The 26,743-nt window shown below is 39.3% G+C and overlaps 2 protein-coding genes across 3 annotated transcripts in view; one reads left to right on the forward strand and one right to left on the reverse strand.

Annotated features, from left to right (window-relative positions):
* Positions 1 to 26,743, forward strand: part of LOC134533780 (uncharacterized) — a 185,343-nt gene that overhangs the window by 101,538 nt on the left and 57,062 nt on the right. The window lies entirely within an intron of this gene.
* LOC134533779 (uncharacterized) overlaps positions 1 to 26,743 on the reverse strand; it is a 115,083-nt gene that overhangs the window by 81,737 nt on the left and 6,603 nt on the right. Inside the window, exon 2 of one of the 2 annotated variants that reach the window (XM_063371429.1) lies at positions 20,611 to 22,044. Coding sequence is in view for 1 of the 2 variants with exons in the window: in XM_063371430.1 (XP_063227500.1) it covers positions 21,695 to 22,044 (350 nt within the window). In the remaining variant the exon portion in view is untranslated. Of the gene's footprint in view, positions 1 to 20,610; positions 22,045 to 26,743 lie in introns of those variants that run through there. The other variant, XM_063371430.1, reaches the window with a different exon arrangement.

The following is a 26,743-nucleotide window of genomic DNA, read 5'->3' on the forward strand; positions in this document are numbered from 1 at the left end:
CTATTCAGGGAACGGTTTGCAAATAACTTCAACTGTTAGAGATACTGTGAGCACACAAAGCGTAAAATCCCGGGTAATAATCCGAACCCAGTAGTGATGTGAACATTTGTTTTTTTTTTTTCATATAAATGTACAAATTCACAAATAACTGTGATTGAACATAGTAAAATAAGTACCATTTACACAACAAAAAAAAATTACAGTGTAGGAACATTACGACCCGCACCGAGTTGTGAGACTAAGGATTTTGCCTGGAGAGGGGGTGGGGGGTTGGTTTACAAGGAAGCAACCCCCACTCTTCTCCAAATCGGTAACTTGTCACTTACATGTCTGCCGGGGAGGAAAGCTGTTTAAGAAACCCGCGGGTGGAAGGCGGCGGGTATTTACAAGCGACAGCTCCCTGGGCCTTCACCGTTATCTTCTTTATCTCCGGAGGGAGTGGTGGACCCGGGCGGTTACCGAGCGAGAGAGAGAGAGAGAGAGAGACGGTCGCAGAAATATCTCTCCAAGAGGCTGCGCCGGCTATTCATTAGCGGCTGTGTGCGCTGGAAATGAGCTGTCATACGCAGACGGGCTACAGACGTGGGACAGGGAGAGTGGGACGGGGTGAAGGGGGAGGGGGTTGGTTATGTTCGCGACCTCTACGCACACGAGAGGAAAAGGGGGTGGTGGTGGTGGTGTAAAGGAATAGAGGTGGTGGGGGGATTGTTCACCCCTTTCTTCGCCCGCGACCCCCGCGCGCAAGAAAAGCCTCCTCTTCGTGTTGTCTCGTGTAGCAAGCGTCTCAGAAGACCAGGTCCGGCAACATCCCTTTCTCCTTAACCGCCTTCTCTTCTTCGCTTTGAGGGGGTGGTTGCCCTCTCCCCCTCGGTCACTGTTCGCAACGGGCCCTTGCCCCGCTCGGACAGAGAGAGAGAGAGAGAGAGAGAGAGAGAGAGAAGGAAGGGGAGCACCTCTTCAGCGGCAGGCGGACCCTGGCGGTGAGCGAGCGTCTTGCGAGGACGCCCCCGCCCAGAGACATCCTGCACGTGACCCCACCCGGGAACACGCCCCATTGGACCCATTCAGCTAATTTGCATGGGGCCGGCACAGCCCTCACGAGCTGATGCCACGTGCCCCTCCACTCCCCCCCCCCACCCCCACCACCCAACTGGCGCTGCTGGCGCTCCGATAAGGCATGCGCCACACCCGGGCGTCACGTGTTCGATACCCGGGTGGTGGTGTATTGGGTTTTCTCGTGGGTATTCCGCTTCCCCCTTCCCCCGTTCACCTCAACATCATGCCTCGCAGTGGCTGATGATCCAGTAGTTGTTGCCGAGACAACGAGTCCCAGGTCATTTGTGCGTTCCGTCGACCCTCTCCCCTCCTCCCTTCCTCTTTGCAAACGAGTGGTTCAAGTTTTGTATGCTTTCGTAGACATTCCACAGGAAGAAGTTGGGATGGATAGACGTGAGAATGCTCGATTCGGCAACATACGTTAAGTTGAATGGCATCGAAGGAATGTTCGCCGCCTACAAAATTTCTTGAAAGTAAATATTAAAGGGTGTAGTGTTTTTTTTATTTATTTAAATTGAATGAATACTAGACGTATAGTTGATATTTGTTTTATTGGTTTTATCGTTTTTGTAAGTTTTTTTTAATGTCCTGAGAATTGGAACCACAATTGCATATTTCAGTCCTAGCATTCGTTGATCGAGGAATATTTATTTATTGTAGTTTATGTGCAGTCTTTGCTTTAAAATTTTTAAAGATACTGTTTGCAAATAAAAAAAATTAAGTTTTCCCGAAATCCTGTATACGCTATATTAATGCTAGGATTGACATATATACGTCCATATATTATATTTATAAAAACCATTAAATAAACTTATTAAATTGATCGAAGCATTAATAAACAAGTGCATATTTTTTTAATAATAAAAAATAACGTGCAAAATGTACGAATTTATATTTTATTAAAATAAGGGGGCAACGCTTTGAAAGTATTCTAAATCTGCGGTTTTCTTTTCGTGTCAAAACAGGTTGCGAATAGTCGACTGTTCACATGTGTCTTTCACACGATCCACGTGGAAATGCCACGCCCGGTAGGCTACCCATGACGCCAACACGCCAGCAAAGCTTATGAGATGCTTCTGATTTTATGTCCACACACGTATGCCATCCAAGGCATTATATATACTTAATTGCATAAAATAATCATTGTGTGTTTCAATATGCATACCGAATTCGAATGATAAGTGAACCAATTCATCGCTGCTCGAAGCAAGGATTGTTCACGTGATCATAATTTTTTTTTCTCATGTATAGACGCCTTCAGCAAAAAAAAAACTGTTGGAACGCTTAAAAACCGTTGAAATCGCTGCCTTCAGTGCCCTCGTCAACATTGTTGGCTTCTGATGAAAAGCCTAACCTTGGCTAATCTGTAATGACAACACATTACACCGTGTTTTACTCGTACATTCCATCACTCGTTCACTTCTGGTTATTTCAGCTCTTGGTGCTCTTCTGCAAAAACTACAACTGCTATCTCCAGTAAGAATACAGAGCGAATTCAAAGTTTTGTGTTTCTCACCAACGACAATAAAGGAAATAGATATTTTATGATTATTTAATAATATGTTATTGTGTTCAGTCAATCTCTATTGCCGTAACGGTACACCAAACTAATAGCATTTTGGTTGCCATGCAATTCGTATTTTTTAACTTAATTTTAACTAGTTTTATTGAAAAACATTTTGTTGACTAGAGATTATTATATTTATTAAAAACCTTTTTAACTAACCTTCCTGCAAGGCTTTCAGAGTTACAAATCTTGTGGCTGTAGTTCTCTAAGGTTTAGCTACTTGTTAAATAACAAAGGAAAACATTTTGCAATAAATGAAAAGTGTGTGGTAAAACTGATACTCGAAATTGTAATACCTACACAAAACGCCGAAAGGAGTCTTAAATTCATTCCAGCGATGGATTGGCGGTTTCACGGTCTCAATGTGTGCTAAGTAGAAAAGAAACTGTCCCTCTGCTTAAAATTTTTTTTTTTTAACTTTTTCCGTGATTCCTTTTTTTTTTTGTCACCATTACCAGCCAACATTTAGTAGGTCACCGCGTGAAGCGTGACACGTGAAGTGTAACTGGTGTTTTCCAGGGGCGAATCGTCAGCACAGAAGCATGAGCTAAGACCCAGAAAAAAATTGGTTGTCTGTAAAGTCGGTTTACGGACGATAGTTTAACGTGACAACGTCATAACAAAACATTGATGAAATTATTGCATACTTTTATGAATACAAATGGAATAATTTTTATTGAATTATCACTATTTTGTATGGATACAAAGAAGGAGTGAAATGAAATCTACAATTTAATTGATAAATTTACTTTTATTTGCACTTATTAATTCAAAATAAGTTTATTACTTTAACGAACAGATTATTTTAACTATAACTTTTATACATGTTAGTTATTTAACTTCTTCCAATCTGTGTTATTCTTTTAAGGATAGGACGATAATAGGAAAAGTAGGAAACGAATGGGAGTGTTTCAAGTTTAATGTGCCTCGAAAAAGTTAAATCGATGGTTGTTTCAATCGAGTGGAAGAGAGATAGATGCAGCGCAAGCGTACAATGAGCGTAACGGGACAAAGCGCAACGGGACAATGAGTCATCCTTTTTCGTGCGTGCAGCCGGCGTTCATTGATTTATTAGACGTTGTCACGTCAATAAATTAACGCTGCACAAACTCTTACTTGCGTACTCTAAGGCCATATACAAATCCGACTGAAAATGTACTATATGACTCGTCCACGGAAGTGGCAAAACGAGTGCTCTCCAAACAAAAGAAGGAATAATTCAGGCACGCAAGTAAATGAATCAGTGTGAATCTCGCGCAATTCCACATAACAAAAATATTTTATTCGGTTTATAACCAGATTTCATCGAATGGTCAGCATGAATCAACATTAATTTTAATATTATTATATTAATAAAACATTGAGAATCTTGTTGAATATACATCAAATAACCTTTTTTTCCCCTAACTTGTGTTTACCCTGTTTACAACGAAACACACAACTCGAAGTCGAGATCACGGGAAGTTTCTATGAAGATCCAATTATCTGAGATAACGAAAATACACTTTGATTATTTCAGGTTAATTCTTCATTTGAAAAATATGTAAGTTTACTGTAATTTCTAACAGTGAAGAATTGATATCACGATAGTTTTCACACATATCGAGATATCAGAATGTTAAAACAAAATTTAAAATTTACCCAATTATTTTTCCCAGTCCATGCATAACGTGCAAGAGAAATGTGCGTATCTTAGGTATGTTTGAGAACTGCTTTTTTATATATAGGCTGATTCAGTAATTTCTTTTTAAATTCCTTAGGGTGGCCAGAAAATTTCAATACAATTTGCAGTTCAGTGCATTTACGATGTGATTTAGAAGTTAGAAGAATAATAATGCTGGAATCGACTGGTATTTCTTTAGATTGATCTCGGTTCATATCCTGTACACTTCAGGAAATGTACTGAAAAATTAGTTCGCAAGTTTTTGGCCGGTTTTAAAAGGAAGTCAGTTTTTTACACACATTCGCGAAAATGTTAACTTAGCACATATTAATAAACTTTAAATACTTATTTTTTTCTGAGTTACTCTGCGATTTAAACGTGCTTAAAAATAAAAAATTACAATTTTTTAATTTTTTAAGTATTTTATCATTATGGGATTGAAAATTCGTTGTAAGTAAAGACACGATACAATTTTACGCAATCTAGAAATTGGAAACAATATTGAGTCAAAAATCTGGGAGAAAGAATTGGACGTAACTTGTAAACAATTAAATTATTTTCGGTAATTGGTAAATAAAATGAAATCAGGACCGATGGACCTAGTCTCTAAACCAGGTCCGTCCCGAAAGGAAGCAAATGGCTTCGCAGTCACGCATGGCCAGCTACTGTCCATTTTGTCCGTGGCTAATTCAGGGACTGTCCTAAGTAGTTGGAGTGAGCATAATATAGGCCAAAATATTTGTTTTTGTAAACTACAAAAAATGTGAAATAAAAGTAAATATAATCATACAATACCTACTTTAATGTATTTCCCCCCCCCCCCCCCAACAATTGTCAATGACAATGTTTTCAATGGAGATTTATATTCAGTTTCTAGTGAGTTCATTTAACTTAAAACGTGATATATCATGTACACGAATGCATGAAAAAAAATTTGCCTGGCACGATAATTGCATTGTGTGGGGAAGGGGAAGAGACATATAACGGTGCTAATAACAATTTCTGCCTCAGGTGAAGGCAAGCCTAGATGGGTCTCCAGCGGCCATACGTGGTGATGCCTATATTGTACAATTTTGATTCAATTCAAGTAATAAGATTTTTTTTTTGGAAACGTATCTCAAATGTAATTAGGTAATACTGGAGGATGAATTTGTGTGATCTGAGTGAGTGTAATCGTTGGTAACACTCATGTGAGAATGTGCCTAAATTTTGTTTAGTTTCTTTGTACAAATTTTTGTACTGTTTGTAAAGATTTTTTTACTGTTTCAGATTTTAATCAAGCTATGCATTGGTTAAAAAAATAATAATATCACAGCACATACGAACATAGTGGTTTGATAACGATTAGGTATTTGAAACAAAAACAAAAAAAAAAGACAAAACAACAACTTTGGACAACGCAGCAACAGACAGAGGAACACCACAGTGATACTAAACAGATAATATGGACAAAATACCAAAAAAATACAGCGACGCACATGCATACATACCCAGCGATGAAATGAAATGAAACAGGTTACCTGACAACACAACGACGACAGCAAATACGAGCTCAGTATTTGGCTTGGGAAGTGCTGTACTCGTCTGATCTGTGATATTACTCTGAGTTATGCTTTCCACGGTATTCCCTGTGCTGTCTATACATTTTTAATTGCACATCGGCTGATTTTCTGTGTTGGTGTGTTAATCTTCCTTTGTCCGTTTTTCGGGTTTTCTGCACAACATGTGCCAGAAATAAAGATTTAGGCGCCAAATGAAGCCTAAGCAAACAGAGAGGTGACGCGGGAAGCGCACGAACTGTGCTGTTAAAAACGTTCACCTTAAATTTACGAAAAATGCTGGTTACAAATTATCCAGGCATCCTCGTAAATTGATGGGGTTTCTTCGCAAACCGACGGTACTGAGCTAATTTTGAACATGAATTAACAACAATAATGTTATTATATTAACAAAACATTCAAAATCTTGTCGAATATATACAGCAAAACTCTTCTTTTTTTTAAATTTTTTATCAATATGGGTCTTTAAATTTCTTCGTAAGTCAAGACACGATACGATTTTTCTTTATCTGGAATATAGAACAATTTTAAATCAGAGAAATAGCGCGAAGAATAGGACACAGACAAAAAAATTGTAGTGATTTTCGGGAATGTTACTCTATCTATGTAATTAGTCTTCCACGTGTTTCAAAGTTGTCTTTTGACAGTACGAGATGCATGTAGCTCAATTATTTCATAGGAATTTCAATGTGATGTGCTCATGGAACGATGAATAAATTCTTCTTCTTTTGAGATTGCAATTGTACAAGGTTCAGCTTCTCTCAGTGAAATAAGAGCAGAGAAGCTTGTGTCTGCCCGGTTTGCAACAGAACACTGAACTCGTAGACGGAATAAGACATGGTTTCCACGAGATTTGAAAGGGCACTCGGTTCATTCCAGGTTAAGTCTTGGTCGGCGAGTGCGTGGAGTGACTGAGAGTTGTAACAGAGCGGATCGCCCGGGCGAACAATGCACGTCTCGCCCGAGCCGGCGATGGTGGCGGGAGTTATCTCGGGCACGCCGTCATCGGGAGATGCGGTCACGCGGGCAGGTCGTGGCGCTAGGGGAGTGAAGTCATGCGTGCGGCGCGGGGCGGGGCAATCCCGACGCGGCAACACGACCCGGGATAGCCCCGCAGTCGCCGGGGGTCACCGGGCAGATGCATCACACCCGTTCCCACCGCCGTTCCCACGAGCGCAGCTCGCGTCTTCTTTTGTTTGCACACCGCACGTTCCGCGCGTGCGATCCCGGTAATGCGCCGTCGGGCATAGCACAGACTGTAACTTCACACGTGCGTGTTTAATACAGTGCGCCGTCGGGCATCGCACAGACTATTGCTTCACACGTCCGTGTTTAATACAGTGTGCCGTCGGGCATCGCACAGACTGTAGCTTCACACGTCCTGGTTTAATACAGTGCGCCGTCGGGCATCGCACAGACTGTAGCTTCACACGTCCGTTTTTAATACAGTGTGTCGTCGGGGATCGCACAGACTGTAGCTTCACACGTCCGGTTTTAATACAGTGTGCCGTCGGGGATCGCACAGACTGTAGCTTCTCACGTGCGTGTTTAATACAGTGCGCCGTCAGGCATTTCACGGACTGTGGCTTCATACGTGCATGTTTAATACTGTGCGTCGTCGGGCATCGCACGGACTGTAGCTTCACACGTGCGTGTTTAATGTGTGCCGTCGGGCATCGCACAGACTGTGGCTTCACACGTCGGTGTTTAATACAGTGCGCCGTCGGGCATCCCACGGACTGTGGCTTCACACGTCGGTGTTTAATACAGTGCGCCGTCGGGCATCGTACGGACTGTAGCTTCACACGTCCGTGTTTAATGTGTGCCGTCGGGCATCGCACAGACTGTGGCTTCACACGTCGGTGTTTAATACAGTGCGCCGTCGGGCGTCCCACGGACTGTGGCTTCACACGTCGGTGTTTAATACAGTGCGCCGTCGGGCATCGTACGGACTGTAGCTTCACACGTCCGTGTTTAATACAGCGCGCCGTCGGGCATCGCACGGACTGTGGCTTCACACGTGCGTGTTTAATACAGCACACCGTCGGCCATCGCACGGACTGTAGCTTCACACTTCCGTGTTTAATACAGCGCACCGTCGGGCATCGCACGGACTGTGGCTTCACACGTCGGTGTTTAATACAGTGCGCCGTCGGGCATCGTACGGACTGTAGCTTCACACGTCCGTGTTTAATACAGCGCGCCGTCGGGCATCGCACGGACTGTGGCTTCACACGTGCGTGTTTAATACAGCGCACCGTCGGGCATCGCACGGACTGTGGCTTCACACGTGCGTGTTTAATACAGCGCACCGTCGGGCATCGCACGAACTGTAGCTTCACAAGTCCGTGTTTAATACAGTGCGCCGTCAGGCATCGCACGGACTGTAAATTCACACTTCCGTGTTAAATACAGCGCACCGTCGGGCATCGCACGGACTGTGGCTTCACACGTCCGTGTTTAATACAGCGCACCGTCGGGCATCGCAGGAACTGTAGCTTCACACGTCCGTGTTTAATACAGCGCACCGTTGGGCATCGCACGGACTGTAGCTTCACACGTCCGTGTTTAATACAGCGCACCGTCGGGCATCGCACGGACTGTAGCTTCACACGTCCGTTTTTAATACAGTGCGCCGTCAGGCATCGCACGGACTGTAGCTTCTCACGTCCGTATTAAATACAGTGGGCTGTAATTATTTTTGTTTAACATTAAGGCGATATAAACACGTAAACTTGCAGGCGTTTGTAAATTTACATGAAAATAACTGTAATACTGAGTTTGGATTCCTATCCGGGCATTTATGATTTGTGTTGTACCAGTAGCTTCATTAGTTAAAAGTTATTTGTAAGCCGATCCCTAAATAGCTTTCCACTATTAACTGCGCACATAATAAACATGATACAACAAAATAAAGTCAAATTATTTCATCTGCAATTAAGTTAAAATTTACGCTTGAAATAACTTCAGGTCCCGGAAGACGTCCTGCCAAGGTTTATTTATTTACCTCTATATATCTCAAATGTATGGTTTGTTTGTAATGTAGAATCTATAAAGCGTTTGAGATGGTATTCCATTTTAAACTCGCTCACCAAATACTAATCAGAGTCACAATCACTATTTGTTGTTATTGAGGATTATCGACAGTGAAAATCACAATATACCAGTTTTCATAGTTGCAGTACCCGGCGTTGTCCAGGATGAACTCATGGTGATGAATTGTCCACATTGTCAAAGAAAACACTTAGCAAAAATTATAAGCTTTTCAGATTAGTTGGTATGTGCTAGTTCAAAGTTTGTTTTTTGACTATTATTAAAAAGAGACTTGTCATTTTTTGGATTGGTTTTTACTCATGAATCGCTCTAATAAAATTTTTATTTTCGGATTAGGACTACAGTTAGTAGAAGCATGTAAGTAGGACCAAAATTTTTATTTTATTTCTTTGTAATTATTTGAAATGTGTTCTGGCGACATAATAATCAAATGATCTTTTAGGCATAGGCCTATATCGTCGGGTTATTGGAAAACTTTGAAAAGTACATTTTATTGTATCTGGTGTAGGTATTATCATATCTAAGTAGAAGAAAACTATTTATAAACGAGAAGGCTGTTTCAAACAATAACATTTTCGCCAAGCATTATTTTGTTTCGATGTTGACAGCAAAATACCTATACTTATATAATTATGTTAATTTCCAACAGTTTCCCCAGTAACCGTACGATATTTTCGTATAACTTGTGTGCAGGCGAGTTCTTCGTGGACAGGGGCATCTGATAACGCACGCAATTTTTTCGTTGCTTTATGGCTTTAAGTAACGCCATCTACCTACTCACAAGAAGGCAGATGCCCTAACAAGAGTGAAACTGTACTGTATGAACAATTCATTCCTTCGCCAAAGCACGCAGCACCATGCCTCCGTACATTTTTTTTGTTAGTTCTCTGCTCCTCTGGATGACGGTGTAGTTTTCGTCCGTGCCATTGTTTGGCATTAACCGCGACCTGAAGCGCGGGACACCGGACCTGAGGAGGAGGAAGAGGAGAGCGCATCGACAGGATGTGGAGCGAGGAGGCGACGAAGGAAGCGAAACAGGAAGAGCGGATGGGTGGAGAGTGTTGGACCGAGACGTGACCAATCACCCCATGTTCAGTGAAGAGGGGCCAGCCCCGCGGCGGTCGCGGCCGTTTTGAGGTGATTTGGCAAAACTGATCAGGAGTGGAAGTAATTAATTCCTTTCCCCATTCCACCAACCGCTAACAATAGATTCCTCTGTGATTCCAGTAAGGTTCACAGGCATCACTTCTCTGTTCCTCATCATTATAGCCACGACTATTTATTTCATTCATTGGGTAGCAAAGTAGACTTGAAGCACACATACATCTAACAGCGGGTACTGATAAGTTCCTGGCTTTGATTCCTTCTAGTTGAAATAGAACAAAAAACATTTTGGGCTCATTTGAAAGTTGGAAATCTTAGTATGTAACTATACAAATATCAAGTGGTTATAACTTATACAACCTTTTTTTTTTGTTGGAAGTAAAACCTGAGATGGCAGCGTCTTAAGCAAGTTTCACATCTTTAAAGTTGCAAGCCTTCGTGAAGTTTTTTTTTCTCCAGAGAAAATTAACAAATTTCATTCACACTGAGATGTCACCAACACTGGGAGAGAAGTGTCCTTCCCACATAACTGTGAAAACTTGGATATTTCGCAGTGTGCGCCCTCAAACCGCAAAAAATACTGCAACATGCGATGCTGTCCGTAATCTGATTCTTGAGGACCGGCGAATATCCGCCGAAAAGATAGCCCAGACATTGGACATCTCCTTGGAGCTTGAAGGGTATACGATATCGGGTAAACGATTGGGTATAGTATTACTACAATGATCCTAGCCATGCACAAGCTTTCAGCGAAGCTCAAACGAAAATGTTTCAATAGGTTATTAGCGGAAGGAACGAGTTAAATGGAAACATCCAAAGAAATTTTGGCCCATTTTTAAATGTGCACAGGAGTTTTTGGTTAAATTAGCGACTGGTGATGAAACATGGCTTCACATTAATGATCCTGAAACCAAAGAACAGTCAAATGAATGGAATCACGGCTGGTATCCGAGGTCGAAGAAGTTACACTCCCAGAAATCGGCAAGAAAAGTTAATGGTGTCAATTTTCTGAGACAAAAGTGATATTATGTTGATGGACTGCCTAATTTGGGGATAAAATATAACTGGACAGTAGTATGCTAAACGTTTGGACCAGTTGAAAGAGGCAGTTAAGAATATACGCCGATGGATGTTGACCAATAGGATTCTTTTGCTGCCTGACAATGCGCCTGCACACACGTCCAGCATTGTGGCTGCCAAATTTAAGACCTTGGGCTTCCAACTGGTCAACCATTCTCCCTTCTCACCAGACCTAACCCTTCCGAACTATTGTCTGCGTCCGAACTTTAAGAAACTCCCGAAGGATCATCGTTTTGAGGACATTCATGATATCAAAGAGACTGCTGAGTGCTGGTTGCGGGGCCAATCAAAGAAGTTTTATTTAAATGGGCTATAAAAGTCGCAACAACGATGTAACGAGTACATCAGTCTCAGGAGAGAATATGCTGAAAAAATGGGTTATTTTATAGCTCTGGATATTCTTTTTAGGCAAAGCCAGGAACTAATACCCTTCCCCATTCACCAAAATACTTCAAGTTACTGATAAGACTTAAGTTCTTTGGATACGCCTTTGACAACCAATGGCCAGTTATAAATACTGGTAAGATGCTGTCACCAACCCACGGATATGTCCTTGCTATCAACCAGTGAGAACTCTAAAAAGGATTGATTGTGAATAGGCAACTTTAATGTAGCCTAGAGAATGAAATGAAACCGCGAGATAATTGTTGCTCTACTCATCCATCGATAATTGTGGGATTTCCTCAAATCATACAAATAAGATGGCAAATAATTCAAAGTTTCGCCATCTGAAGCAGTGAGATCCTACAGTTCATTTCTGTAACGCAGGTTTATTAGTTTATCAATGATTTCCAATGGTTTTGCCCGGATTTATCAGTGAATTGACAAATATAATCCACATACCTAAATGTATATCTGGCTAATGCTAATTTAAAAACTAAGGGGCCTGCATTTGACTGACTCAGATTTAGAGTACACACCATTAATAATAAAAAGTTAGCAAAAATAGTGGTTTCTGTGACTAAACACGTGAATTGGAGATGATATGGGAGGGTTTTTTTTCTAGTTTTTATATTTTAAGAGCTGACCACAGGTTTATCGTGGTTACTTTGAGGTAAATAATCGTCAGAGACTGGAGTGACCACTTTCAAATCAGCCATAAAAATCCCTTTGTCTATATAATGAGCATCCTATTTTAATGATAGTGTTCCAACCTCAAACCTGGCTCGTTTATAAACATTTGCAAAATATTTTTAGCCATGGCAGAGAAGCAAAAATGAAAAGAAAAAAGATATAAACTTTAAGTCTTGTTACATTCCTACTAAGATTCACTCTGATATAAGTAAAACAAGTAAATGGACCAGGATTAGAATCCATGAACTTTCTAATCATTTGTAAGGTGGGCATACTTACCATTCAACAAATATGTCGTTCATTGGATAGGTTAGTGTTTGTTGGAATAGCGCAGCTTAACGAACCGAAACCCACTTACCTCAAGTTTTTTTCTGACAATGTAATATAAATAAAATCGTATTCTCTGCTTCAATCTTCTTCACTAAAATCTACTCTGTGCTGGTCTTTTTAAATGCTGAAAAATAATTTGTAATGCAAATGCCTTCCTGTTCGCCCTAAAATTTAATCCATTTAGTCATGGCTATTTTAAAATTATAACAAAATTTTCAACTCCAATATTTGCTATCTGAATGTTAACTCAAAATAAATTGCTAAGACATATTATAATATTTACATAGCAATAATCAGCGTCGCAAAGATGAAGATACCAAGGTGATCTGTGTTCGATTTCTGGTAGAGCAAAGCAGAATTTTTTTCTTCCAGTTAGGGTTAAATGGAGACTGCGCTGTAGGCCAGCAGCTCTCTGGGTAGTGCTGTTTTCATAATTCGTCTCCCCCCCCCCCCAAAAAAAAAAAAAGTAATTAGGTGAATAACTATTACATTTCATTTACAAATGTAACACTTGGCTATATGAGCCACAATAGTGATATGAATTGTGAGTGGCCTTCTGCCTATGTCTTGCATTATTACTCTGTTAAAATTAAAAATAAATTCACAAATCTTAAATTTGCTTAGTTTTTACCACTATGATATGAATTTAACAGTTGCAAAGAAATAGTTTGTAAAACTACACGAATGATATTGTAACTTTGTACAACACATGGCAAAGGTTATTTTTGCATATATGAAATACTATTCCGAGATAATACTGAGTATTTCTTACGAAGATTTGTAAATATATATATATTTTAACAGATTTTCTCAGCACAATTTTTTTGTAACTATGAAAAAGATAATCAAACTTCAACAATTTGAATTTATTTTGTTGTTTTATACTTATTATGTGCGCAGATAATACCAGAAAGCTATTCTGGGAACGGTTTAAAAATTACTTTAACTATTGGCGGTACTGAGACAACACATAGACCTATCATAATTTCCCGGGTAAGAATTTGAACCTAGTATTACTGCAAACACTATTTTGTAATGATACAATTTTTTTAATGTTAATGCACATGTTTACAAATATCAGTAAATTTACACGAATATTTCTTTTCCATTAAAAAAATATATTTTTTCAAAGTGTACGTTTGACCATCATTGGTCTTACTTATTTAAATCATTACGAAAATGAATCCGTGAAATGTACTGAAATTGAAACCGACGATAACGATGAACTCTAACTAAAAACCCGGCAGCGGCTAATGTCAACAGCCGGAATCCACACTGAAAATAAATCTGATCACGAGTGGGCTCAACTGACGCCGGATTACAGAATTCGCTCAACTATAGATAGAGACCTGAAAAATTCGCGGTCATTTCGTGTTATGCTAAAATTCAAATAATTATACCTTAGAGCTGCTTCTGCCATTGGATCACTGTTAATCTGGAGGACTGAGGGCCAATTAGAGACCCTCACTCATAGAAGTGTCATATCACAGGCCACCCAGTCGAGACGACTCACAAGTCAGCAGCCAATGAACAGTTGGCATTTGCCCGAAAGCGTAGTGGATATTGGAGTCTATCCTGAAGGTCATTGAACCCACGAATTTTTCCGGTCTAACTATAGAATTCCGGATCAAAGCCATATCACAGTGAACTCCAAAGAACGCAGGAGCAGTCACACATTCGTTAAAAAAAAAAAAAAAAGTGCGAGTAATATATAGACGTATGGAATTTTCGCTGATTCATTTAGTCGTAAGCTAGACTGCAAACCTCCATACTGTTGCAAAGTGCCCTTCTGCGCCCGTGAACCAGCGCTGCCCAGCTACGAGATAAGTAAGAGGAACACGTAGTGACTATTAATAGAGACCGGAAAAAATCGCGGATTCATTTCGTGATACGCTAAATTTCAGTTGCGTATACCTAAGTGATGCTTCTGCTTCAGCTATTGGGCCACCGTTAATCTGGAGAATTTGGGGTCAATTAGGGACCCTCAGCCGAAATAGCATCGAATCACAAGTTATCCTGGAGGTGACTGAACACGCGAATTTTTCCAGTTCGTGCCTATTTATGAGAACAAAAAGTTTCAGCCAATTTAAAAGCAAACGATGGTAGAGAAAACACAAGGTTTTGAATTTTAGCATGATGCCAAACACATTCGTGAAACTTCCGGGTGTCTATGTGATACGACGTAGACCAACCCTTGCCCCTTCCCCCTCCTATTTATTTTTTCCCCTTCCCCTATCTTCTTCGTACAGGGCCTTTGTTACAGTTCAAGCAAACGGCAAACGATTCTCGTCTGGAAGAGACGCACTCGAGCATGGTTGTGGAGAGACCTTTACCCTTCCCCCCCCCCCCTCCCTTTTCACAACTTTATCCCTGAAAACGTGTACGACCTCCTCCACCGCGGAGACTTCGCGAAACGCAATAACAATAATAAAAATAATGAGAGGAGAGAAAAAAGGGCAAAGAGTTAAAAAAAAAAATAACAAAAGTAATTGTGAGCAATACAGGACCTGCTAGGACCTCCGGCCCGGCGCTTGACCGCCGTAGCGAGCCCCAGAACTCTCCTCTTTGAACACTGGCGCTGCATCTTTCCCTTCCGTGCTTTCACTCGCCTCCCTTCCCCCTTTCTTTCCGCCCTCCCGGCCGCCTACCCCCTCGCCTTTCTCCTTTACACACAACCCTTTCCGCTTTCCTGACCCTTCCCCCACCCCTCCACGTACCCTGCCTTAACGCTGCTCTTTTTTTTAGAAATAAAAACGCCTCACATGTCCTCCCTGAAATATTTTTCCTGTGCGCAAGGACAAAGAAAAATTTCGAGAGGATGTAGGATGTTGGGTTTGAGGATGGAGGAGAATGGTGGAGAAAGGGGGCAGGCGTCGAGAGAAGTGGGAAGCTACCGAGGCGGTCTAAAAATAAAGGCAACCTACCCCTCTCACTCCTCTCTCACTCTCTTGTCTTACCGTGCACGACTGTGTGTGTCCTTAGACTGGCTAGCAGCATTATATATATACACATACACTTTTCACCATATCTCAAAACTTTATTCTAGCATAAAACGTGGGAGGGAAGAAATTAACCCCGAGATCTCTCAAAAGGGATTTTTTTTATTTTTTTTTATTTTTTGCTTTCTTAACCACCGTCATTGTGCTCGAGTTGCTAACTATCTTCATGTTTTTATGTTAGCTTCGCGTTGTTCTTATCAAAAAAATAATTTCCGGTTTTTGTGTAGTTTACCCTTCCCAGATATTATTAAAAAAATAATCTAAAACGTAACTCATTAGGTGAGATTATTCTTAAAGATGCTTTAAAATGTGTGTAATGTAATGCTCGCAATAATATTTATATATTATGGGATTTAAAAGATAAATATTTTTTCTGTCCATAATATCACTGGTAAATATCAGTAAACATCCTAAATAAGTTCGGAACAAGGATCTTGAACCAGAGAGTAAACATTAATTTTCAAATATGATTTTTTAAAATTATTTAAAAGGATAACTCTTCATTCAAGTGGTTTCCTTCAAAGTGAGTGTACCTATTGGAAAAAACCTATGTAAAATAACTATTATAAGGGACCATGCTAACAATAGTAGCATGAAGTCTTTTTCCGTAAACCACGGAATAATCAATTAGAACTTCCGGCTTGGAATTGAGTGTCCTTTTTAAACTACGAACTCCGTGCCGTCGCATGTTAAAATACAAATCTAGATGGCTATGGCATGTCGTTAAACAAATTAAAAAATACATACAATTATTATCAGTTTTTTTCTTAAATTGACGTGCGAATCGAAAATATTATTGAAAACGCTTTGTGAGAAATTTAAAACGTATGAAGAAGCGTGGAAGGTTGTTAGATATTTGGTTTTTGAAGTTAAACTTGTTTTTGGGTGCTATGGTAATTCTAGACGATGACTTGATCAAAGCAAAACAAAGAAAGGCGAAGCTAAAAAATTATCGCTCAGGGTGTTATAAATATTATAATGATCCGTGAGAGAGATATGGAACTGTATTGCTACTTGGCGCCATGTTTGTCCCATTTACACCGAGCAGTTAGGTGTGGCGAGGCCTTGTGTCTGCGGATACGTCCATTGCACATCACATAGATTCCTTTCAAGCCTCTTAACACAGCTAGATTTCAGATACATTTTTTTAAAACTAACTGCAGGTCTGTTGGTACTGTTGTAAAGAGAGAGGTAGAAACCAGGCCCCAGGTTTCTCTTCTTCAGTTTCAGGTGAATAGTATGTAAATGGCAACGTTAGGTCGATGGGGTGCAAACACTATTGTTGGTGGGAATAATTTTGTGAATGCGAATGAAGTCAAGAAACGGCAACTTATAACAACCACGGTGCTACCATCTGTGGCGAATGGAGCTAACCAAAGTTCACAAAGCCAAAGAGAATTATTTTAGTTTCAACTGTTAAGAAAATTTTAACAAGATGGAAAGTATTTTAATAAAATTCCTTGCAGAAAATTAAGTGCAAAGCCGGAGTTTATTATTTTTCACATATTTTTCGCATTTATTGGAGTCGTTTCACTATATAGTTTGACATTTCGGTCTGCTACTCAAACGATTAAATAGTCGACATAGCTCCAGAAAAAAATTCGAGCAGCGGGTGCAGAAACTACAAGTGATTCACGACTGCACACCTAAGTTCACACAGCCAAAGAGAACCTTTATAGTGTTATCTGTTCAGTAAATTTTAAAAAGATGGCTATTTTTTGATAAAATTACTTCTCAAAATTAAGACCCCAATACGGAGTATTTTTCAAGTCTTTTTCGCTTTTTTCGGCGCTGTTTCATTATACAGAATGTATAAAAATTCATGTTACAACGCTTGAGGGTAGAAAGCTCTTATTATTTGCAACCATTTTTGCCAATAAACATGTTGCCGGAAACGCGTAGTTAAGCCCCTGTAGCCCCAGAAAGTCAGCGTAGGCAACCCGTTGTAGAGTGTTATGTTGTGGATGTACGGGCGTTCGAGTAGAGAAATAACCTTTTTAATCGTGGCACAGATTTTAATGTCACTCTGAAATCAATCACATCTTCGGCTTTATTTCACAACATTGAAATTGTTGCATACGTTTTAACAACGTGACAGCCTAAAGCAACGGCTCAAAAACACGCCTACCTTGAGCGACACAGAGGTGGCAACGGCGAATCATGTTTTCACGGATACGCTGGAGCATGTGTGGAGTTGACCTTATGATTTCGAACGCTTCAATGATTCGCTATGTAAGCTCTTCTACCGTTTCTACTGGCGTAGCGTATATAAGCCCTTTTACGTAACCTTAGAGAAAGAAATCTAACGGGGTTAGGTCCGGTGACCTTGGCGGCCATGCGAAAGGGCCCACTCGTCCAATCCATCGGTTTGGAAATGTTTGGTTTAAATACTCTCGCACTTGCAGGGAAAAATTAGGTGGTGCCCCGTCATGTTGGTACCACATCACACGTCGGACAAGCAATGGAACCTCTTCAAGAAGACCTGGTAGTTCGTTCTGAAGGAAGTGGAGGTATCTGGCGCCGGTAAGTCGTGGCGGAAGAAAAAAAGGCCCGATGAGTACGCCGTCAACAATACCGGCCCACACATTAACTGAAAAACGTTCCTGGCGAGCTGTAACACACGTTGCATGCGGATTGACATAGTTCCAAACATGACTGTTGTGCAAATTTAGAATAGCGTCTTGAGTGAACTTGGCTTCATCGCTGAATAAAACCGCTAACTCGGGGTTCCTCAATACTCTTCGAATGTACCAACAAGAAAAGGTCATGCGAAGGGGATAGTCCGCCGAACCCATGTGTTGCAATTTTTGAAGGTGGTACGGGTACAAGAGTTGCCCATGAAGAACTCGCCAAACAGCCATTTTGTCAGCGTCCATATCGGAACCTTCTGCCCTTGTGCTTGTATCCGGACTCTCCTCAAATCTTTGAAGTACATCTGCTTCAAAACTGGGAGTACGAACCCTGCGTGGAGCACCAGCATTTGGTCTTGTGACGGCACATGTACCAGTATAACGCATTCGCTGAGTAAGTCTTGCAAACATGGTAACTGGAATCCTACGACCCGGATATCGTTCTTCGTACAGACTACGGACGGCTCATCCATTTTGTCTAGCTTCCCCGTAAACAAGCAGCATGTCCGTGTACTCACTAAACGTGTACTCCATTGAGCTCCACTAAAACGTCGCCCTTTTCAGAACCACTGTGAAATAAATGACACCACGAGATTGCTTGTACGACAGAACAGTCAACGACAGACCACCAGTGATATAAAAACACACTGCGACACTGCGATGTCACGCTGTGCAGTGCTATGGCATGGCACGAACGGAAGAAAAGAGGTGAGGGTGCCACAAACGGAAGTAAAAAGGGGCGGGGGTCAGCATTCGACATCGTACAGTCCTCTCGAGCGCTGCCCGGCGGCGTAAACAGCATCGCCTGTCTCGCACAAAGCCCGACGGGTTGCCTATGCTGACTCTTTCTGGGGCTACAGGGGCTTAACTACGCGTTTCCGGCAACATGTTTATTGGCAAAAATGGTTGCAAATAATAAGAGCTATCTACCCTCAAGCGTTGTAACATGAATTTTGATACAGCCTGTATAGTTTAAAATTGCTGTATGCAGATGAAATGCTTCGATAGTCGACGTAGCTGCTCCGGCAGCGAATTCTAGTGGCGGGTGTAGAAACTGCGTGTGATTCAAGTCCAGAAATAGTTTAAAACACATATCGCATATATTTATCACGCTTGACACTATTTTAAAGAAATCTGCGTTAAATTTCGTTCCCAAGTTTCGTGTTATAGCCTATGTGTATTTGCAAATGATAACACGTGAATTTGCTCGTTATGGAGGTTACATGTTACACATCTCTCACTCACTCACTTCTTATCTGTGCTATTTTAGTGGTGGCATGGATTAATTTTCATACAAGTGTTCAAAATTTATTTATTTAACTTGCTTTATATTGTCAAATTTTTCCCCACCCCTCCCTTCCTCACCTAAAACAATTCCAGTGTGAACAACTGCTATTTTTTTTCTCTTAAACACCCGGCCTGTTCCAAGGGCTTGTGCTCATGAGAGAACCGGGAAAGGTGTGTCCTGCGTTCCTCCGCCATTTTGTCTTCTTGCCAAGGGTGCAGTTTCCCAACTCCGCGCCGTGGCGCTGCCACATCAGCGGGGAAGATGGCTGCCTACTCTTGATGCGTTCCTCGCGAGCGGTGGTCGATTTCATTTAAGCACGAATCAGCGTGAGATAGGTGCCACACCGTAAAAAAATTATCACCTTGAATTTACGACGAACGCTTGTTAGAAATCATCAGGGATCTTCGTAGATTTGCGGTTATCTTCATCAGTTTATGGGTGTTTTCATACTAACGAAACATTAAAAAAACTTAAAGTCCACAGAAAAAACACTTATCTTTCTTTTGCGCTAGTGTTTTACCTTGTTTACAACGAAACACATAAGTATAACCCGCAAGTCAGAACTCGAAGTAGTTTTTTGCAAACATCCGGTTATTGGAAACAAAGAAGGTTTCTTCGTTCATTTGATGTTGATTTCTCGTTGAAAAGTTCGTGAACTGAATGCAATTTCTAAGAATGTCGTAAAGTGAGTTTATTTTTCATTATCACTGCGGGATAGACGCCCGTCATGCGTGAAGTCACAGAAGTCTCCGCACCTCGAAATCAACCTCTTACCCATTTTCAAGCACGTATATTTCACAATTTATAATAGTAACCATTCTCCTGGGTATCCTACAAGACAATGTAAAATAAAAATTACAACCTGTTGAAAAGACATTGTACAGATCATTGATTTGGTTAACATTCTTCATCGCTCACATAAACATTCATGCAATTGATGAGATAAAAAAAAATTACAACAAGCATTACCTAAAAGCACGTGCAGCATCGAAATTATTGCAGTTAGAATGATCGTCACGCTCTGTAAAAAATGTATTTAATGACTGAAGCAGTAATACTACCCACTAGAGTGTCACAACCAACATATATATTTTTTTGTTATCCATAGGAGTTGTTAGGATCATTGTAAGAATCAAATGTGACTCAGTTAAAGGATAGAGATAGAGAGATTGGTGACTACTGAATAAATAGGTGGAGTAACTCTACCTATTCAAGTGGAGCGAATAAGTAGTCATCCTCTTGAAGATTTGCATTGAGCATTAGTAAATAATTTGTTTTCTCTGAGCCAGGTACTGTATGAGCTGCATCCAGAAAACGAATCTGCATGGAATGTCATCTCTGTAAATGGCGGAAAGGTACATGAAAAAACTGTTAGTATTTTAGTGATTTTGTCACTGACATGTGCAACGGAAAACCAAACTTATTATATTATCATAATTAACCTCAGGTCTAAGCCAATAGAATGATCGTTGCAAATAAATTAACACTACTTTAATTGAATCGCCAACACTGCCTTCTACAAATTCTACCTGCCAAAAGAATTTATACTTGATGATATCTGAACATCCAGAAGTGACTAGGTCATCAGAAAAACACAATTATTTTGGTGGTAAGTGTGTCTTTTCATACCACCATAAATAAAATGATACCAGCACCTGAAAATCCCCTGCGAATGATCTTCTGCAGCTGCAAAGAAAATAGATGCATAATCAGGGGTGTGTGTGTAAGTGAGCTGTATATTATATTTTTTAAAGCTAAAAACCTAACTTTCTTATTAATCAGTATTTGCAGAAATGTTTACATTACTTTTAAGTCCACATTAATCAGCGCAAATAAAATTTATGCTTATTTTGATATTCCCAAAATGTTTAGTGTAGTCCTAACATAAAGTGTAGCATTTTTAAATTTTTGCCAAAGATTTTTTATTTTCAAATTAGTTCTGTTCTAAAAATTGAGACCTTAAAACATATAACTGTACAAAATTGCATATTAGTATCGTATACAGGTTTTGGATGGAAATAACCCAGACCTCTAGAATTCCAGCTTTCTAAATTCATGTAGGATCTTTATTAATTAAGGAAGATGTGTAACACCATACAGTTTTATATAATTACGATTAAGGTCAAAAATTACATTTCCGGAGTGAACGAAAGTTCAAAGCTAAAAATGTTGGCATGGCACAAAATAATAAAGCATTCATTTCTGGCATTAACATAATAAAATTGAATTTCATCATAAGAACTAAAAATACCACAGCTCTAAGACACAAACTTGCATTGTCTCTTTGCATTCATGAAGATTTACTTACGCTTTTAGAAGCGCTACTCAATTGCCTGCTTCCTACAGATATCTTTTTTCCAGCTATAGCTACGAAGGGGTTGGCCTGTTTCAGAGTTTTGAAGTCGTTAATTTTTTTGACAACTTCTTCTCCCAGCTGTTCGGCAATCCATTTCACCCACGTCTGACAGTTCTGCCAGGTGGCCGTGTATGACTTGTAGTTGTAATCGTTCGACTTGGCCATCTCCAAGACTTTGGTAGGTGAACTTAGTACCTTGCCGAGAGCAAAGTACTTTCCTTCATCTTTCGGCTTCTCCTTCGTGTAGTGTGCAAACAAAATATTGTCATCTTCGTCTCCAAAACCTAAAATAATAATAAAAATTAAATTAATAATTTCATCACTAAACATACAAATGTTTGTATTACCGTTATGGTCATGAACTTCAGGTGTGCAAGTAAAAGAAATTTTGAAATGTGTTGTGCCTAAGTCATCTGTAAGCCATCTGCTTTTCCGTTAGCCGCACAAGACAGTACATGATTGAAAATACTTCGTTCTCTCCCTACAGAATGTCCCAGAATTCAACATTGAGCCGAACACAGTTTATAGACTACTTAATAACTGTTTTTAAATTTAAAAAAAAAGTGTAGCAGTTTTCAAATTGTAAGCTTTTTTTTAGGTTTTATATGCGTCATTTGCGCCAATTTATTATATACTGTAGTTACAAATTTTAGTACTATAAAATTCTAATTTTGCTAAAGCAATTCTGAATAACCCTACTATTAGTCCGGTGGCAGATCAAAAAAACCCGGAAGTGTGGTCCGCCCAATGTTTTATGGCATTTTCTGATTATTTAAGGGATACTTAATGATATTCTATAGGGTGCCACTTTGACACCCTTGAGCAATTTAAGATATTCATGATGGTGCCTTAGATGGCTCAAAATGTATTTTATCGGCCATAAATTTGCATATAGAACACACTTGATAATCATTTTGGTGTCTAATATAATGATTTTAGTGTCTGGCAATACTAACAACTATTTATTTTGGTGATTAAATTGATTTTAAAGCTTTAACATATGTATTATGCAGAAAAATGGGACAACCACTGCAGATATACAATTTTTTTTAATTTATGTTTCAGGTGATGTGAACTGCAATATTTGTAGTGGTAACTGGTTTAGTGTGTAATAATCTAGTCAATGTTGATGCATCGGTTGCAATTGGGTTAACAAGCATGATTCAATTTGAAGAAAGTTGGCCTGCAGCATTCAATCAAACGTTGTGCACCAGACAAGAAAAAAATGGTATTGGGAACAAAATATGTTTGGGATACAGAAATTATATTTCCCCGATTCATGGTTCTAGTAGGTTCACGTGGACCTAATACAGAAGAAGTATTTCGTCATGAACTCTCTCCTGTGCCTACTTCAATGTTTGATAACAATGGTAACATGAGGGTTTCAAAAAATATATCAACTCTGAAAAACATGCTTCAAGTGCAACATTCAACGAGAACTCATTCATCAAGCGAGTTAGCAGCAGTTATCCTAATTGATGGTTGTGCTGCACTGTGGACAGTGTTTTATCCTTCATCAGGCACTGTGAGTGACTTTGTGAATGGCTTCGTAACTTGTGTTTTGAATGAATTAAGAAAGGCTGATGTACATTTAATATTCGACCGATACCAAGACGACAGTATTAAAAGTGTGACAAGGACATCTAGAGCTGGTAAACAAGATAGCCTTAAACATAAATTGACTCTCAACACACCTCTTCCATCTCAGAAAATTTTATTAACTGTTACATTCAACAAGAATCAACTAATCAAAATCATTTGTGAAACGTTCATAACAGACGGTGGCAAAAATGCTGCAACATATGAACACAAACTCATCATTAGCGGGTTGGACTCAATACCAGTTCAAATATACGAAGGGGTTACAATATTCAGATTAGACCTACGAACAACGCATGAAGAAGCGGATGTTATTATTCCACATCAAATGGTGTCCTGTGTTAATGAAGGTTATAAACTTATAACAATTAGAAGTGATGATACAGATGTCTTTGTTCTGCTTCTTCACTATTACAGACATTGTGGACTCAATTGTACTGTTTTAATGGAAGGAACTGCATCCCAGCGTCAAGTTATTGATATTGGAATGTCAGCTCATAAGCATCGCGATATAATTACGTATCTTTTGGCGGCCCATGGTTTATCAGGTTGTGATACTGTATCCCATATTTATGGTATAGGAAAGGCAACTGTTGTGAGAGAATTCCAAAAGGGCTTAAAGCTATCGCTTTTAGGGAAAATAGGAGCCAACATTAATGATGTAATATATGAATCTACTGCATTTATAGCATCATGCTATGGGTATTCTATAGCCGAAATTTGGTCTATGTCATATATGAGATACAAAATGTGGCTTAAAAAAATGGGAACTGACAAGACCAACAAGGCTGTGAAACTGTGTACCTTGCCACCTACTACCGAAGCCTTTGCCGAACATGTGAAGCGGACTCATTTCCAAGTGTGTATTTGGAAATCTGCACTTGAGGAAAATCCACCACAACAACTGGCAACAGAATAGGGCTGGGTAGAAGATGTCATCAAAAGCCTGATTCCTGTAACTGTACCAAGTGGAGTTATTCTGGCTCCACCCGAGATACTTCATATGGTACGCTGTGGTTGCGCAAAAGAAAACCCTTGTTCTAATGGTAGATGCAGCTGTGTTTTTTATAAATTAACATGTACACAATTTTGCCATTGCTATGGCGAAGAAACTTGTTGCAATCCGTGGACACAGTTCGTACCAACTGACCCTGCTGACGATTTGGATGATTAGAGAGATGACTTATTAATTGTGTAACATTGTAAATTTAATTTTATTAGTTAAAGAATTTTACATATATAGGTGTAAACACATATGAAATTTGCTTGACATATTAACTCCTGGTTAAGATTTTAATATTTATGTCTATAATTTTCAGAAAATTGATAATATCCATGCTAAATTGTCGCCATAGTTTGGTACTTCGTGTGAAAATGAAATGCTAGGATGATCAAGTCTGGACTATGAGACATTTTGAATCGTCATAAGAATGTCATGTATACATTTATGACTTATTAGAATGATCATAAAAATTAATCAACTTTTGATATGTTGCTTGATATGATATCCATAGTGTGAGTGCAAATGTTTTTTGGTAATGAAGTTACATTCCATTGGCCTATTCAATTTAATAAAGTGAGACTGCAAGATAGTTTATTTTAGTTATTTTTATATATAAAAGTTACAACTAAGGCCTTCACATTTATACTGGATGTTAATATTTGTTTGTTTGTTTTTACTTCTGCAACAATTAAATTAAATACGTAATATTTAAAATTTTGATGCTAATCCTTTGCATATTAAATAAGATGCTTGTAAATGATACAGGTTACTTATAACATTGATTACAACATAAATTATGTATATAAACGGTACAGCTAGCTAAAGAAATTTCACGCCACATACAACTTCAATTAATTTTACAGTCCATGTTTTTAAATGTATTGTAAATGTATGTGTTTTTGATTTAGTATTTAATCAAAGTTCACTTTCCTTGGAATCAAGTTATTATCAATGTGCTGTTTTGAAAAAAAACCTTTACCAATCACATAAACGTCAAATAAATAATATGATAATACTTTAAACATGGTATTTTATTGAAATCGGTTACGTGAAAACTAAATTAAAAGAAACACAAACATATAGTTATAAGAATATTAGTCTCTAAAGGATTCAGGATATCGGCTGGATTGAAACTACAAAACTAGGTTTATGATTGTATATTTAATTTAGTTATTGCTAAGCAGATGTACAACAAAGAAGTCAAGGTAGTCGGTTTTATTTCAGCACTAAACAACATAAGATAGGTTCTACCCTGTTAAACATTTTCACCTTAAGTTTACGAATAACGCTGGTCACAAATTATTCAGGGATCTTCGTAAATCTACGGTCATCTTCTTTAGTTTACGGATGTTGAGTTCATTTACTTCTGAACATGAATTAACAATATAATAATCTTCTTGTACTATCAAAACATTAAAAAAAAATTGGTTGTCTGTAAAGTCGGTTTACGGACGATAGTTTAACGTGACAACGTCATAACAAAACATTGATGAAATGATTGCATACTTTTATGAATAAAGCTGAATAATTTTTATTGAATTATCACTATTTTGTATGGATACAAAGGAGTGAAATGAAATGTACAATTTAATTGACAAATTTACATTAATTTGCACTCATTAATTCTAATATGCTAACTACTTTAACGAAGAGATTATTTTAACTATACATGTTTGCTATTTAACTTCTTTCAATCTGTGTTATTCTGTTAAGGATAGGGCGATGATAGGAAAAGTAGGAAACGAATGGGAGTGTTTCAAGTTTAATGTGCCTCGAAAAAGTCAAATCGATGGTTGTTCCAATCGAGTGGAAGAGAGATAGATGCGGCGCAAGCGTAAAATGAGCGTAACGGTACACAGCGCAACGGGACAATGTGCGTAACGGGACACTTTTTCGTGCGTGCAGCCAGCGTTCATCGATTTATTAGACGTTGTCACATCAAAAAGTGTATGTCTACAGCCTATTCGCTTATCTGATGTTGTTTCTTCGTTGAGAAGTCCGTCAATTTAAGGTGGCCGCCTGGTCGATCGCATGAGCTCTCTTAAGGGCGACACTTGCACGCGCATTACACGCCTCTTCGCCTCTACGTGCCAGACGTGCAGTCTTCTCGTCTGTAACGCGCCTCTATGAGTCTTGTAACTGTGACCCTGTCATTTAAAGCTGGAATATTAACGATAACGTCTCCCTGCTCTTCCCTATACCACTAACAATAACTGTGTGTTGAATTTTTCATACCCTGAAAATGTCCGTGAAAACACAAATTTTGGTCATTTTCACTGTCCAAAAATTACACGTTATGAAAGTAACCATTGAACTAAACTTGTATAGAAACGTGCAATGGCTCTTAAATGCTATTCGTGATCAGACACTTGTAATAACTC

Source organism: Bacillus rossius, chromosome 7, assembly GCF_032445375.1.
Source record: "Bacillus rossius redtenbacheri isolate Brsri chromosome 7, Brsri_v3, whole genome shotgun sequence".
Taxonomy (NCBI): domain Eukaryota; kingdom Metazoa; phylum Arthropoda; class Insecta; order Phasmatodea; family Bacillidae; genus Bacillus; species Bacillus rossius.